The following is a 16279-nucleotide window of genomic DNA, read 5'->3' as shown; positions in this document are numbered from 1 at the left end:
ATTTTATAAGTATAAAGAGGCTTAAAATTTCCTTTACCAAGCTCTATTCAATGGAGAAAAAGTCAAGAGATTTTCCGGCAGTCAACTATCCCGTAAAGGAGAGAGGCTGCAAAATTCCAAATAAGTCACCTTGTAAAGAAGTGGAATGTGGTTTGTGGAAATAAATCAGTGTAAAAAACACCCACACTCACAGTTTAAGTCGTCAGAACGTTAGACTACATATCACTCCCATACAGGTAGTACAGAAAAGATTAGATTAATTACAGAATGCAAGGCGTGTTTGTGAGTCGTGTTTGCATGAGTGTGTGTGTGGGTGGGGGGTGGGGGGGGTGGGGGGGGGTGTCATATTTTTAAAGAAGGCCTTACTTGCTGAAAGCTTGATTTGTGAGGGGTTCCTCCCCCCCCCCCCCCCCCCCTATCTGTGCAACTCAGTATCTTCATTATTTGATGAGTGGCAACTTTCCTTTTCATTATACAATCTAAAGTATAAGTGTAGATATAGATGAGTTGTTAGCTTTGCTCCTCCCATTATTTATATTCTCAAAGTGACTGTTGTCAACCAGCTGACAAATAAAAATGTTTATCAAAAAGTAAAGAACACCTTCTAACTTTGTAGTTGTTTAACGCATGCTTTGGATAGGATGTTGGATTACAGGCTATTACAAATTTCAAATGTAGCACCAATAAAAGTAAGATCTGACTACAATTATCCAATATTAATATGAAGCATCTTTTGCAAGCAAAATACTTACTTTATTTTTTCTGAAGGACATGTTGGGGACCATCTGGAAATCGTTGTATCATAATTAACACCAACTATCCGCAGGTAAGGGCAATCTTTTGGAAGCCAGTCTCTTGGCCAACATGGTGTGTACATATCTTCATGGCATTCTGGGCACTTTTCACTTAACATGTACAGAGAAAATTCATATAAAAATACAAAAAATAAGCCAGAATATACATTTTCTAATACTTAAACAGTGTTCTGTCAATAACACTTTAAGACACTAATCATAATTAGATCCCATCCTACTGAGTTTCCAGATACTCACCCATTTTTAAACATCTTTTTTGAAGAGGATCTTCAGTTGAATCTTCAAGCAACGTCCTAAGACATGCATTAAAAACTTGTACCATTAACAATCATGCTTGGCCATTGAACGTCAAGCATAATTGCTGCAGAAAAAACTGAATGAAACTGATTTAATTTACATGCAAAAATGGACAAATAAAGAGAGAAACAGAAGGAATCATACAAGAAGTCAACCAGCTGCTTTAGCTCCTGCTGTCCAATAAAGCTTCTATAGTTAGTTCAGTATTTGTAATTTAGTTTTTATCAATCTCTTGCTCTGTCGTTTGTGCTTGGTCTTTTTTAAAGTCTTTACACAGGATACTTTGCACAATCACTACTCAGTGAATACATATTAAATGACACTTGATGCATGATTATAGCAAGAAAGACTACTACAAAAAAAAAAGAGGGAAACAGAGAAATTGTCAGGGTAAAGAAATCAAATTGCTTAAAGTTGGAAGTCTTTTAAACAAGTCAGAAGGCTTTTTGATCACACTGATTAGCCAAAAGGGAAGTTGTTATCTGTCATGGACTTTTGCAACAGTTCCAATAATGTTTTGAGTTCCATTCAAATGAATAGTTTAAATATGCCACAGTTCAATTCCTTGTTCAGCTGTCATAGATAGCCAAGAGTACAACACAGAAAGCTATATTTTAAACTGATATTTCACTTCATTAGGCTCAGGCACCAGTAGCAGTGGCAAATAGAAAGTAAGATTAGAGTTTAACATCCTCTCGACATCAAGGTCATTAGAACTGGAGCACAAGCTCAGATTATTTCAAGAATGGGGATGGAAATTTCAAAGCATCTACCCACCATTTGCCTGGAGTGATTTACGGAAAGGACAGAAAATCGAAATCTGGATGGTTGGACAAGGATTTGAATCATGATTCTCCAAAATGTGAGACCAGTGTGCTAACTACTGCATACACTTCACTCAGTAGGAGCGGCGTATGCCCAACAAGAACTCTAAAAAGTGACAGTGGTCTGGTAAAGAAATGTTAAATAAAGCTTATAAATTCTGTAAAAAACTTCCTTACAGCAGAAAACTCTTGGGGTGAAACATGTCATGGTACATATTCAATTAGGTGGTAGTGTTGGATTGTTCCTCAACTCTATGGCTGCTACCAAAACACAAGGTACAGAGAGACAGGACTTTATTTAAAGACCAAAAAACTAGCAGCTTTACACCTGTAACTGGTGTGCAAGCACTGAACATCTGTGCAACATGAATCAACTCTTTACAAGGATTCCTGTTCAACAAAAATAACAACTCTAACAGAGCAGATTAGTGGTCTTAATATTAGTGGTACTATAGATATTCCCTAAAATTCTGTAATGAATATCTTTCACCAACATGTTCAGCTCTTATACAGCAAAGTACATTTCAATATACTAATAATGCATTAATTATAAGATAATTATGGAATATATCTTTCTGATAACTGGTTTCTCCCTCCACAATTTATCTGTAACTTACTACTATTGTAGATTCGAAGGTCACTATAGGGGAATACCTGTACTCACCAAGGATGATATGGAAGGTACTAATGTAGCTAATATTACCCACCAAAACAGTAACAATGACTTTCAGACAGTAGTGATTAAAATTCCAAAATGAAATTTGATAATAGCCAGAGTGTACCATTCTCCATCAGAAAATTTTGGGGAGTTTCTGGAAAAAATGTAATGATTCCTAAATAAAGTAAATGCAAAAAGGATTAGTGACTTCAACAGAAGCTTCCTCTGTAAATATAAATAGAGAGCAGCTCTAGTCAGTCTCATAGAATTATGTAATCTTATTTCCATAGTAAACCATGCAACAACAACAACACCTACCAGGCAGGCAGCCTTGGATCAAATCTTAATCCACAGAAAGAAACTGAAGTGGTGTGCAAAAGTGTACAGTACAGGTTTCAGTGACCATAAAGCTTAAATAGTTGCCATCACCATGAAAGGGGTTAGGCTAAAACAACACACTGAAGGTCAAATGCAGGATCTTCAGCCGGAATAATGCAAACCAATTTAGTTTATTATGATGAAGACTGGCCTGCTGCTGTGGAATATGAAATCTGTATACAAAATTCAAAGAATGAAAAGCGCAGGATGGAATAACAACAGTATTATAGAAAGGGTACATTGCTGCTCATCATATAGAGAAGGCGTTGAGTTGCACACAGGCACAACAAAAAGATTGCTATACATTTAAGCTTACAGCCAAAAGGCTTTCTTCTGATATAGAAAACACACACACACACACACACACACACACACACACAGACAAGAGAGATTACCATTGTCCCTGGCCACTGCAGCCAAACTGTAGACACCAACTGCACTTGAAGGGAGCAGAAATATGCCACGGGTAGTGGGGTGGCCATTCATGCAGACAGACAGACAGATTGCTAGTAGTCATGCCCACTTTGAAACCAGCACGGTGGTTGCAGCTTAGTTTGTAGATCACGCAGCTGCTTTGACAGATAGATATTTGATAGAATAGGAGATGCCTGTGACAGGACTGGAGTGGATGTTGGTGGGAGGCTGTATGGGACAGATCTTGCAACTAGGTCTATTGCAGGGATATGAGCCATGAGGCAAGGGGTTAGGAGCAGGGGTGGAGTAGGGACTCACAAGTGGGTGGCGGAATACCACTGTGAGAGGGGTGGGAGGGACATAGGGTAGGACATTCCTAATTTCAGGGCATAATGTGAGGTAGTTGAAACACAGGCAGAGAATGTGATTCAGTGCTCCAGTCCTAGTTGGTAGTGAGTCATGAGAAGATTGCTCCTTTGTGGCTGCACAGTGTGTATGTGGTATGTGGAAGGTGGTAGGTAACTGGAGAGACAAGTTCTGTTTCTGTGCAAGGTTGGGAGAGTAATTTCACTTTGAAGGTCTCAGGGACACCCTCAGTATGTTTGGAGAGGGGCTGCTAGTTACTACAGATGTGATAACCATGGGTGGCTGGGCTGTATGGAAGGGACAGTTTGGTATGGCAGCAATCCAAGTGGAGACATTGCTGGTGCTTGGTAGGTGTGATACAGACAGAGGTATTGATGTAGCCATCCTTGAGGTGTAGGTCAACTTTGAAGAAGGTGGCTTGTAGGGCTGAGGAGGAACAAGTGAAGTGAATGGATGAGAATGTGTTGAAGTTCTGGATGAATTTGGATAGGGTGTCTTCACACTCAGTCCACATCACAAATATGTCATCTGTGAATCTGAACAAGGTGAGGGGTTTGGATTTCTGGATGGTTAGGAAGGATTCTTCTACATGGCCCACGAGTGGTTGGCACAGGATGCTGACATGCAGGATCCACTGTTGTACCATGGATTTGTTTGCATGTGATGCCATCAGAGGAGAAGTAATTGCAGTGTGAGGAGCCAGTCACCTTTTTTCTTTTTTAACAGTGTTGCCTTTTGTCACCTTTTTAAATTGTTGCCATCTTTTAAACCTATTTCACTCTTTTAGGTAGAAATATGTTACATACATTTGTTTCAAAGTTCATGTATTATGGTCATTGATTTAACTTTTTGGAACGTTCCAGTGATGAAAGCAGATAGTCTACACTAGGGCTTCTGAGATCTGAGGTAGAGGGAAACATTCCACGTGAGAAAAATCCGAACTCCGGAGATGGGAACTTGCTCTTCAATATATCCTCTCTTCCCGTTACCCACCAGGCCTCAATCTCCGCTAATTTCAAGTTGCCGCCACTCATACCTCACCTGTCATTCAACAACATCTTTGTCTCTGCACTTCCGCCTCGACTGACATCTCTGCCCAAACTCTTTGTCTTTAAATATGTCTGCTTGTGTCTGTATATGTGTGGATGGATATGTGTGTGTGTGCGAGTGTATACCCATCCTTTTTTCCCCCTAAGGTAAGTCTTTCCGCTCCCGGGATTGGAATGACTCCTTACCCTCTCCCTTAAAACCCACATCCTTTCGTCTTTCCCTCTCCTTCCCTCTTTCCTGATGAGGCAACAGTTTGTTGCAAAAGCTTGAATTTTGTGTGTATATATATCTGCTTGTGTCTGTATATGTGTGGATGGATATGTGTGTGTGTGCGAGTGTATACCCGTCCTTTTTTCCCCCTAAGGTAAGTCTTTCTGCTCCCGGGATTGGAATGACTCCTTACCCTCTCCCTTAAAACCCACTTCCTTTCGTCTTTCCCTCTCCTTCCCTCTTTCCTGATGAGGCAACAGTTTGTTGCGAAAGCTTGAATTTTGTGTGTATGTTTGTGGTTGTTTGTGTGTCTGTCGACCTGCCAGCACTTTCATTTGGTAAGTAAAACCATCTTTGTTTTTAGATATTTATTTCCTACGTGGAATGTTTCCCTCTATTATATATATATATATATTTTCATTTTCATTTCACCTCATGTTACACTTTCCACCTTCTAATACCATGTCACCCTCACAACAGCCCCACAACGACCCCTTTAAGTTTTATTTACATTCCCTCCGCAAACATGCCTTCGCCCTAGCCAGATTACGCTCCCATATTCTATTTTCTCAGGCTTGTCTGACATTTGGCATCACCCCAAAGGCCTCTCACTTAAAGTTCCCATCTCTGGCTGCAACCCTTCCTTCCATCAGTCCCTATACCAGTTCCAAACTGAACAATCCATTGCCCTCACCCACCTAATCCTTCACCTACACATCAACTCAGCCAATGAACACACCCGTCAACTCCTATCCTTAATAAAAGTCCTTAATCTTTCCTCTCCCACATCCACACCGTCTGTTCAGAGCATCCTCCTACAGGCCAACCGTAAATTAGAACAGCATGCCACCCTCCACCTCAAAAAACTATCCAATCTCCTGATTTCCCACCTCCGGAAAGGCAACTCACTCACCCTTCACAACCTTTCCAGCAAACCTCAACCTCCTCTCATTGCACACAAACCCAGTCTCTCCCATTTACTCAATCTCCCACTTCCAGCTCCACTCCCTCCAAAACCTCAAAATTCCCATCAACACAATCTGGAACCACAACACCCTAATTCAGTAGTTAACCTTTCCTCCAAACCTCCCTCCCAATCCGAAACCTCTGTCCTATCCAAAGGCCTCATCTTCAGCCCCACTCCCAGATTCAACCAAACAGCCCTCGTCAAAGATTTACTGTCCTACACTCGTACTCTCTGCTGGAAGTATCACTTTGCCACGAAGAAAAATGATCCTAATCCTACTCCTAATGATCCGACTCCCCAAGACACCATCCAAATTGAACCCTGCCTGGAACAGTTCCGTCCTCCGTCACAGCGGGACCCACCTCCTCTTCCTCAAAATCACCCTCTCCAAACCTTCCAGGAATTTCTGACTTCCAGCCTTGCATCTCAATCCTTCTTAAAAAACCTTAATCCTACACCCAACATCACCACTGCTGAAGCCCAGGCTATCCGTGATCTGAAGGCTGACCGATCCATCGTCATTCTTCCGGCGGACAAGGGTTCCATGACCGTGGTACTTGATCGTCGGGAGTATGTGGCTGAGGGACTGCGTCAGCTTTCAGACAACACCACATACAAAGTTTGCCAAGGTAACCCCATTCCCGATGTCCAGGCGGAGCTTCAAGGAATCCTCAGAACCTTAGGCCCCCTGCAAAACCTTTCACCTGACTCCATCAACCTCCTGACCCCACCAACACCCCGCATCCCTACCTTCTACCTTCTTCCTAAAATCCACAAACCCAATCATCCCGGCCGCCCTATTGTAGCTGGTTACCAAGCCCCCACGGAACGTATCTCTGCCTACGTAGATCAACACCTTCAACCCATTACATGCAGTCTCCCATCCTTCATCAAAGACACCAACCACTTCCTTGAACGCCTGGAATCCTTACCCAATCTGTTACCCCCGGAAACCATCCTTGTAACCATTGATGCCACGTCCTTATACACAAATATTCCGCACGTCCAGGGCCTCGCTGCGATGGAGCATTTCCTTTCACGCCGATCACCTGCCACCCTACCTGAAACCTCTTTCCTCATTACCTTAGCCAGCTTCATCCTGACCCACAACTTCTTCACTTTTGAAGGCCAGACATACCAACAATTAAAGGGAACAGCCATGGGTACCAGGATGGCCCCCTCGTACGCCAACCTATTCATGGGTCGCTTAGAGGAAGCCTTCTTGGTTACCCAAGTCTGCCAACCCAAAGTTTGGTACAGATTTATTGATGACATCTTCATGATCTGGACTCACAGTGAAGAAGAACTCCAGAATTTCCTCTCCAACCTCAACTCATTTGGTTCCATCAGATTCACCTGGTCCTACTCCAAATCCCATGCCACTTTCCTTGACGTTGACCTCCACCTGTCCAATGGCCAACTTCACACGTCCGTCCACATCAAACCCACCAACAAGCAACAGTACCTCCATTATGACAGCTGCCACCCATTCCACATCAAACGGTCCCTTCCCTACAGCCTAGGTCTTCGTGGCAAACGAATCTGCTCCAGTCCGGAATCCCTGAATCATTACACCAACAACCTGACAACAGCTTTCGCATCCCGCAACTACCCTCCCGACCTGGTACAGAAGCAAATAACCAGAGCCATTTCCTCATCCCCTCAAACCCAGTATCCCCCACAGAAGAACCACAAAAGTGCCCCACTTGTGACAGGATATTTTCCCGGACTGGACCAGACTCTGAATGTGGCTCTCCAGCAGGGATACGACTTCCTCAAATCCTGCCCTGAAATGAGATCCATCCTTCATGAAATCCTCCCCACTCCGCCAAAAGTGTCTTTCCGCCATCCACCTAACCTTTGTAACCTGTTAGTTCATCCCTATGAAATCCCCAAACCACCTTCCCTACCCTCTGGCTCCTCTCCTTGTAACCGCCCCCGATGCAAAACCTGTCCCATGCACCCTCCCACCACCACCTCCTCCAGTCCTGTAACCCGGAAGGTGTACACGATCAAAGGCAGAGCCACGTGTGAAAGCACCCCCGTGATTTACCAACTGACCTGCCTACACTGTGATGCATTCTATGTGGGAATGACCAGCAACAAACTGTCCATTCGCATGAATGGACACAGGCAGACAGTGTTTGTTGGTAATGAGGATCACCCTGTGGCTAAACATGCCTTGGTGCACAGCCAGCACATCTTGGCACAGTGTTACACCGTCCGGGTTATCTGGATACTTCCCACCAACACCAACCTATCCGAACTCCGGAGATGGGAACTTGCCCTTCAGTATATCCTCTCTTCTCGTCATCCGCCAGGCCTCAATCTCCGCTAATTTCAAGTTGCCGCCACTCATACCTCACCTGTCTTTCAACAACTTCTTTGCCTCTACACTTCTACCTCGACTGACATCTCTGCCCAAACTCTTTGTCTTTAAATATGTCTGCTTGTGTCTGTATGTGGAAAAAAGTTGAACAATAAGAGGGGGGTTGGTTTGTTTGGGAGAGGAGACCAAACAGTGAGGTCATCAGTCTCATCGGATTAGGGAAGGATGGGGAAGAAAGACAGCTGTGCCCTTCCAAAAGAAGCATCCCGGCATTTGCCTGGAGCAATTTAGGGAAATCATGGAAAACCTAAATCAGGATGGCTAGACGCAGGATTGAACAGTCATCCTCCCGAATGCGAGTCCAGTGTGCTAACCACTGTGCCACCTTGCTCGGTTAACAATAAGATTTCGTTATGAATATATAGGTATAAAAATTAAAAATGTTCTTATGTCCCTTCTTCAAATGATTTCACATTCTCCTTCGACACTGCAGTGACATGTTGGTGTTTCCCTCCATTATTAGCCTACTAATGTCCTTGCAGGTCCTCATGATCATCCAAACTATTATGTAGTTTCATGGACCAATAAATAAATAAATAAATATTTAAAGAACTTTTTAAAACTGTCCCAGATATGTGACTGTAGGCTGAGAGACCTGAGGAACCTTCATCAATGTTCCAGAAATATTTCCACACACAGCCCTTACGTAATACATTCACAAGGTTAATAATACTTGGCGTGCGTACATTTTTTACACAAGTCATCATATGCTTGTGGTCTCTCTCAGATCTCAACACAGACAAACAGCTACTAATTAATCAGTGTGTGCCTCGCTACCTTTTGTCATTGTCACAGATGCTATTGCTATCTAGTGGTCAGAGAGCATGTCTTTTAATCAGCCTAAAAATTAACGCCATATGTGATACACTGTTCCATTCTGAAAATAAACTTTTTGACACAGGAAAATGCAAAGTCTTTAGTGACTGTTTTGAGAAGACAGATAATTTGAAAAATAAAGTATCTGCATGGGTAAAAAAATATTGAAAGTATATTTAGCGGTGTGTGTTCTTGGCTATCAAGTCTGAGAAAAAAAGGTTTTTAGGCAATTTTCAGCCACTCACGTTCTAGAAAACGTAAGTATAACTTGGACATTAAATGGAGACCATGTCAGTTACATTTATAACTTTCAGCTCAGACACAAGCTCATTATGTGCACCAAAAATTTGCACTTTAAATACCAAGGGTAATTCCACCACTGCAAATTGATTTGGACAATGAAACTGGTGATTTCCAATTACTCTAAAGTTTTGTCAAATGATATTTGTGATGTTTTTAAGATAATGTTGCCTGATAGTGTTCCTGAACATTTTTCACTTTCATTTAAGAAAATGAGTTATCTAATAACTGATGGACTGGCACCATATTTTCTGGAATGTATGTTACAAGAAGCAAATTCATGTTCTTCATATTACAAATTGTGTTTTGATAAGACTACCAATTTTGAAGATAAAAAAGAATTACAAACAACAATTACAGTTTGGACTGAGAGTAAACATTAAATAACAACATGACACTTAAGAACCTTTTTATAGGCAGAGGAGATGATGAAACTTTACATCAGAAATTATGTGAAGCACTTTTTGAAGCCAATCTGTCACTAAGCACATGCCTTATGCTGGGATCAGATAGACATAACATCAATAAAAATATGTTTAGCTTTTGGATAGTGATGTATAGGAGACTCAAGACAGACACCTTATAAACACTGGAACATGTAACATTTGTACAACGCATAGTGCCTATCTATATGATTTGTCGTGTTTAGGTGAAAAAGCATCCTAATTTCTGGTCAATATTTACTGTTATTTTGATGGTTAACCAGTTCACTGGGAAGAATTTGAAGAAATTCAGTCTCAGTGAAACATTCCACAAGTTTCTGAGGCATACAACCACATGGTAACTTACTTTAGGAGCTTCAGCAAATAGGATTTTGGAAGAGTGAGATGGAATTCAGTATTACTTTCTTAATCGTATACATCTAAAAAACAATTTTACTAATGTTGAGTTGCTGCGAATGCTTTTTTAAATCCCAATAAAAGCAGAATTTCAGATCAGAAGTTCATACAACGTTTTCAAAGCCAAATACCTTTCATTCACAAGTTGCATACAGAAACAGAAAAGGTTTCTGCTTTGAGAAAAATTGAGAGAATTACTGAAGTTCTTCATAATAAACTCTTTACACTGGATAATCTGCCCCCTCTTGAATAACTAATTGCTAGTGGGCAAGTAACTGAAGAGCTTCATAAACTGGAAGAACATGAAAAGTTATGGTCTCTAAAGAATGCCCAAAAACATTACATCAAAGCTTGCAAATGTGTGATGGAAAAGAAAAGATATGCCTATAAAGTGCACCACTGAAAAGTCTTAGGGTTTTAGATCCCAAAGAAAGAATAAAGAGCAGAAGCTGCAGTGAATTGTTTAAGGTTGCAAAAATTATGGCATTCGATGTCTGACAAGATTACTTATTAGATGAGTGGAAGGTTCTACAGTTTGAAAAAGATGATCCAGCTTTAGATAACAACGACACTGACAATTTCTGGCACATCTCAGAAAGACATTTCTCATCCATAGAGCTAAAATATCTAAATGCTCCAAAACGTGTTGAGGATTCTCTTACATTGTCCCATGGAAATATGGACAGAGAGAAAGAAGATATTCCATTTTGAAGCTCGCACTAGAAGATAAGGTAGTGATGACTGAAAGATTTTTGAACAGTATTTCAACTGTGAGGGATGCTTTGGAACTATACCCCCATTTTCTCTCTGTGCCCACTGACTCACAGCACTGGACAGTAAGCGCATGAAAATTACATTGCTTATAAAGTAGAATGTGAAAGGAAGACTCGAATTAGAAGAGAAGCAAAAAGCAGTACAAAACCAAAGGAATCTTGAAGAGGATATTAAAAAGATGAAAAACATAAAAAAAGTCTGTTGAGTATGACACAGCTGTTCTGGGGAGAAAAAGAAAAAAGAACACAAAATATCTAAGGAGAATGAGAAGAACTTCTATCTCAAGCTTCAGTTAAAATGATACACACACTTTAAAAGAATTATTTAAAAGCAGCAAAATTGGCCAAGGGTATGACTGAGGGTGCACGAATGATGAAAGCAGAAGAAAGAGTGAAAGAAGGGAGGGAGAGAGCATTCAGAAAAACCTTGTATGATTACTTCATTGCTAAGATTCCTAATAAACAGCAACCCACACCTATTCTGTTAATCTTTTTCCAGTATAGACTGTCATTAGCTGTAAAAATACAACGTAGACATTGTTTGTGAATTACAATTACCAATTCTGAATTACCAATTCCATATTACCATTGTACTTGCATATGTGAATAAATTTCTATGAAGCAAAAGTAATGGTCATTCAGGATTTACTATGATCTTAACTGGCCTTATGGTACAGGATTATCAAAATCGAAGTAGTTCATCTCTGTCATATCTGCTTATTGAAATAATTTGTCACCTTTGAATCACGTTTTTCAAATATTTTGTTACCCTACCTCTCCTGTTTTAAATTCCACCATGCCTCCTCACTCTGTCCGTGGGTAAGGCAGTGTTCAGTAGAAGCCTGTCTGACTCTAAGGTAAGGTGGTGTTCAATAGAAGCCTGTCTGACTCTAAGGCTGCGTTCACACTGCCGGCCGGGCCAGGCCGGGCTGACGCGTGCTGGCTCGGCTCGTGCCTAGCCAGCTCAGGCCGACGAGTAGTGCATTCACATTGCGCGCCGCGCCGAGCCGGGACGGCGAAATGGGGGAAAATCCACTTCTCCGATTTTCACGTTTTAAAAATTCTTAGTGGTATATAAGACTTCGCCAAATCGTTTTATGAACTTATTTTTTCCTTAAAAGCGTTACTTACGTCGTGAAAAAAGAAAAAGTCTACTTTTCGTTTCGCGTGATTTCTTAGTTTCGTAACGCTTCCCAACCGATTTTGAAGAAAGTATGTGGCTAAAGAATCTGATTTTTGTACACGTGGTAGTGCAACATCTTAGCTTCGGACTGAATCATTTATCTTTCCATATTTCTTAACAGTCATTGTGAAATGATGTATTTGTCAACGTTGTGCACTTGATTTACAAATCTTGTAGTGAAAAAGTTATGTAGCGGGTAGCTTGCTGTTAGATCCGTTTTAGACGATACATTGTTGGGAATGAAATGTAGTTAAAAGTACCAAAAAGTTTTTGAAATTATAATGATACTGATATCTGTCTCTGGTCTCAAGTAATGCGAGCTATTCAGTGGCGTCAGTGCCGCGTCCGCAAGCCACAGAGTTCACTCTTTTATTGGTATTGTTTTGACTCTGCAGTAACTCGTCGAGTTATGAAGTACAGAAGAACTAGAAGGTTATGGATTCATCCCATAAATAGCGACACACATTTAGGAGAGTTTTTTTCTTTATATGAAGAACTTAAAAACTATCCTGAAAAATTTTATTCAAATTACATAATGAATCATAATACATTTCAGTATGTGCTGCAGAACATTCAAGACAAAGTTTCTAATCAGAACACAAATTTTCGCAGAAGAATAACAGCAGAAGAAAATTTGTGTATAATGGTAAGGTAAGATTCGTTAGTACACACATTTTGGTTGCAGTAGAACTTTGTACAGCATTCACTACCTCCAATTAATTGTAGTCATGCATTTGTATTTTAAATTTCACATACGCTTACTTCTGAGGGGAAGAGAGTTTAAGGGACTCCTGAGAATCATTAGGAAGTAATTAGCTTCGTAATTTTGGGTAATGTCTTGCTGTGCCTTCAACGAAGAATCGCAGAAATACTCCTTCAGAATTTTACAACTTTTTTCTTCTTTTTTTCTTCATGATGCAGCGCTTGGCAGTGGTGATGGTTCATCATGTGGAGCCACTGATGACCTCACAGAATTCTTTTCATTACCTTGTAAGATAGACAGATTGATAGGCGAAGAGTTTTGAGGTAATGCCCTTTGACTCAGTGGTTCTATTTCCACTGATAAGGAACTGCCACAGCATGACTTTACAATGCATTATCATCTGGTAGGGACACATTTCCGTCCCTCAGTGACACTCATATCTGTCTCCGTTTACAAGTAAATGAGAACTATTCAGTGGCGGCAATGCCGCGATCGCTGGCAAGCTATTGTTGTAAATGCATGTAAATACGGTGGATTAAATAAATGAAATAAAAGTAATTTCGCATGTATCATTATAATAAACGTAATTTTTCCTCACTGATTGTGAAATAAAAGACGTGTGCAGTCACACTTGTGATGAAAGCAGAAGGGAGACGTGTGATGCGTGTAGTGCAGAAGCTGTAGTGCTGCTCCACAGGCTCGCGCCTGCGGTCGGCTCGCGCCGGCAATATTAAACACTCGGGATGTCGCTGGCTCGGCTCCGGGAGGCTCACGCCGTGTCGGCGCGGCCCGGCCGCCAGTGTGAACACCGCAATTCAAAACCATGTGTTTGATATCGAAGCGAGCGGCGGCCCGGCCAGGCTCGGCTCGGCCCGGCCGGCAGTGTGAACGCAGCCTAAACCTAGAACTTCCTTCCTGGACACCATGATCATCAATGTCTTTCTTCCGGCATGCCAGCACAAAGACGAAGAATGCAATAGCAGAGAAGGCTGTGAGACGATGTCAGCCAATAGCCTGCTGACTAGGACCGTACCACGACAGGAGCAGCCTTTACAATAAGGGAATATAAGTGCTGCTCCTGCCAGTCTTGGTCGCACAGTGTTAGACCAGCACTATGATAGCAGTGACATGTGATCCATATCCATTGTTTACATGGACATTGTATATAGCAAAAGACTTTGATTGTTTGCATGTTGCCCATTGATTGTGACATGTTCTTATAAATACAAAGATAGGTTCAATACCATCTAGGACTGGAGCACTGAATCACTTCCTCTGCCTGTGTTTTGACTCCCTCTTGTCATTCCCCTGAAATTAGGAGTATCCTACCCTGTACCCCTCACACCCCTCTCACAGTGGTATTCTGCCACCCACTTGTGCCTTCCTACTCTACCCCTGCTCCCAACTCCTTGCCTCATGGCTCATATCCCTGCGATAGGTCTAGCTGCAAGACCTGTCCCATACATCCAGTGTGCACTCTGTGTGCATCCCAGGTGGAGTCATTCCTGATGTGGAAAGGGTCCTTCCGGATGCCATGAAGAGCACAGGGTGCAGCCAGCTGCAGATGGTGGCACATGTCGGCACTAATGACGTGTGTCGCTTTGGATCTGAGAAAATTCTCTCTGGATTCCAGCGGCTATCTGATTTGGTGAAGGCTGCCGGTCTTGCTTACGAGATGAAGGCAGAGCTCACCATCTGCAGCATCGTTGACAGAACCGACTGCGGACCTTTGGTGCAGAGCCGGGTGCCGGGTCTGAACCAGAAGCTCAGATGGTTTTGCGACCGTGTTGGCAGCAGATTCCTTGACTTGCGCCATAGGGTGGTGGGGTTTCGGGTTCCGCTGAATAGGTCAGGAGTTCACTACACTCAGCTGGCGGCTACACGGGTAGTGGAGGCTGTGTGGCATGGACTGGGCGGCTTTTTAGGTTAGAAGGCCTCGGGAAAGTACGAGGTGGGCTGCAATCTTAAAGGGTGCATGGCAAATACAGGACGTGCTTGGATCAAGGAACAGTCGGAATTGTAGTTGTAAATTGTTGTAGTTGTGCTGGGAAAGTCCCTGAGCTTCAAGCGCTAATAGAAAGCACAGAAGCTGAAATCATTATAGGTACAGAAAACTGGTTAAAGCCTGAAATAAGTTCTGCAGAAATTTTTATGAAGTCTCAGACGGTGTTCAGGAAAGATAGATTAGGCAGAATTGGTGGTGGAGTGTTTGTGTCTGTCAGTAGTGGTTTATCTTGTAGTGAAGTCGAAGTAGATGCTCCGTGTGAATTGGTATGGGTGGAGGTTATACTTAACAGCCGAACTAAGTTAATAATTGGCTCCTTCTACCGACTCCCAGACTCCAATGATATAGTTGCTGAACAGTTCAGAGAAAATTTGAGTCTCGTAACAAATAAATACCCCACTCATACGGTTATAGTTGGTGGGGACTTCAACCTTCCCTCGATATGTTGGCAAAAATACTTGCTCAAAACCGGTGGTAGGCAGAAAACATCTTCCGAGATTGTCCTAAATGCTTTCTCCGAAAATTATTTCGAGCAGTTAGTCCACGAACCCACACGAATTGTAAATGGTTGCGAAAACACACTTGACCTCTTAGCCACAAACAATCCAGAGCTGATAGAGAGCATCATGACTGATACAGGGATTAGTGATCACAAGGTCGTTGTAGCTAGGCTCAATACCATTTCTTCCAAATCCACCAGAAACAAACGCAAAATAATTTTATTTAAAAAAGTGGATAAAGTGTCACTAGAAGCCTTCCTAAGAGACAATCTCCATTCCTTCCGAACTGACTATGCAAATGTAGACAACATGTGGCTCAAATTCAAAGATATAGTAGCAACAGCAATTGAGAGATTCATACCTCATAAATTGGTAAGAGATGGAACTGATCCCCCGTGGTACACAAAACAGGTCCGAACTCTGTTGCAGAGGCAACGGAAAAAGCATGTGAAGTTCAGAAGAAAGCGAAATCCCGAAGATTGGCTAAAATTTACAGACGCGCAAAATTTGGCACGGACTTCAATGCGAGATGCCTTTAATACGTTCCACAACGAAACATTGTCTCGAAATTTGGTAGAAAATCCGAAGAAATTCTGGTCGTATGTAAAGTACACAAGCGGCAAGACGCAGTCAATACCTACGCTGAGCAGTGCCGATGGTACTGTTACCGATGACTGTGCCGCTAAAGCGGAGTTATTGAACGCAATTTTCTGAAATTCCTTCACCAGGGAAGACGAATGGAATATTCCAGAATTTGAAACACGAACAGCTGCTAGCATGAGTTTCTTAGAA

General features: G+C 41.9%; 1 protein-coding gene across 6 annotated transcripts in view; it reads right to left on the bottom strand.

Annotated features, from left to right (window-relative positions):
* LOC126477972 (protein SERAC1) overlaps positions 1-16279 on the bottom strand; it is a 273073-nt gene that overhangs the window by 22544 nt on the left and 234250 nt on the right. For all 6 annotated transcript variants that reach the window (XM_050103663.1, XM_050103662.1, XM_050103665.1 and 3 more), the window contains one exon: positions 753-905. In XM_050103663.1, coding sequence (XP_049959620.1) covers positions 753-905 — 153 coding nt within the window. The remainder of the gene's footprint in view (positions 1-752; positions 906-16279) is intronic.

This window comes from Schistocerca serialis, chromosome 1, assembly GCF_023864345.2.
Source record: "Schistocerca serialis cubense isolate TAMUIC-IGC-003099 chromosome 1, iqSchSeri2.2, whole genome shotgun sequence".
NCBI lineage: Eukaryota > Metazoa > Arthropoda > Insecta > Orthoptera > Acrididae > Schistocerca > Schistocerca serialis.
Note: the sequence above shows the minus strand (reverse complement) of the source record. Positions and strands in the feature narration are given on the sequence as shown.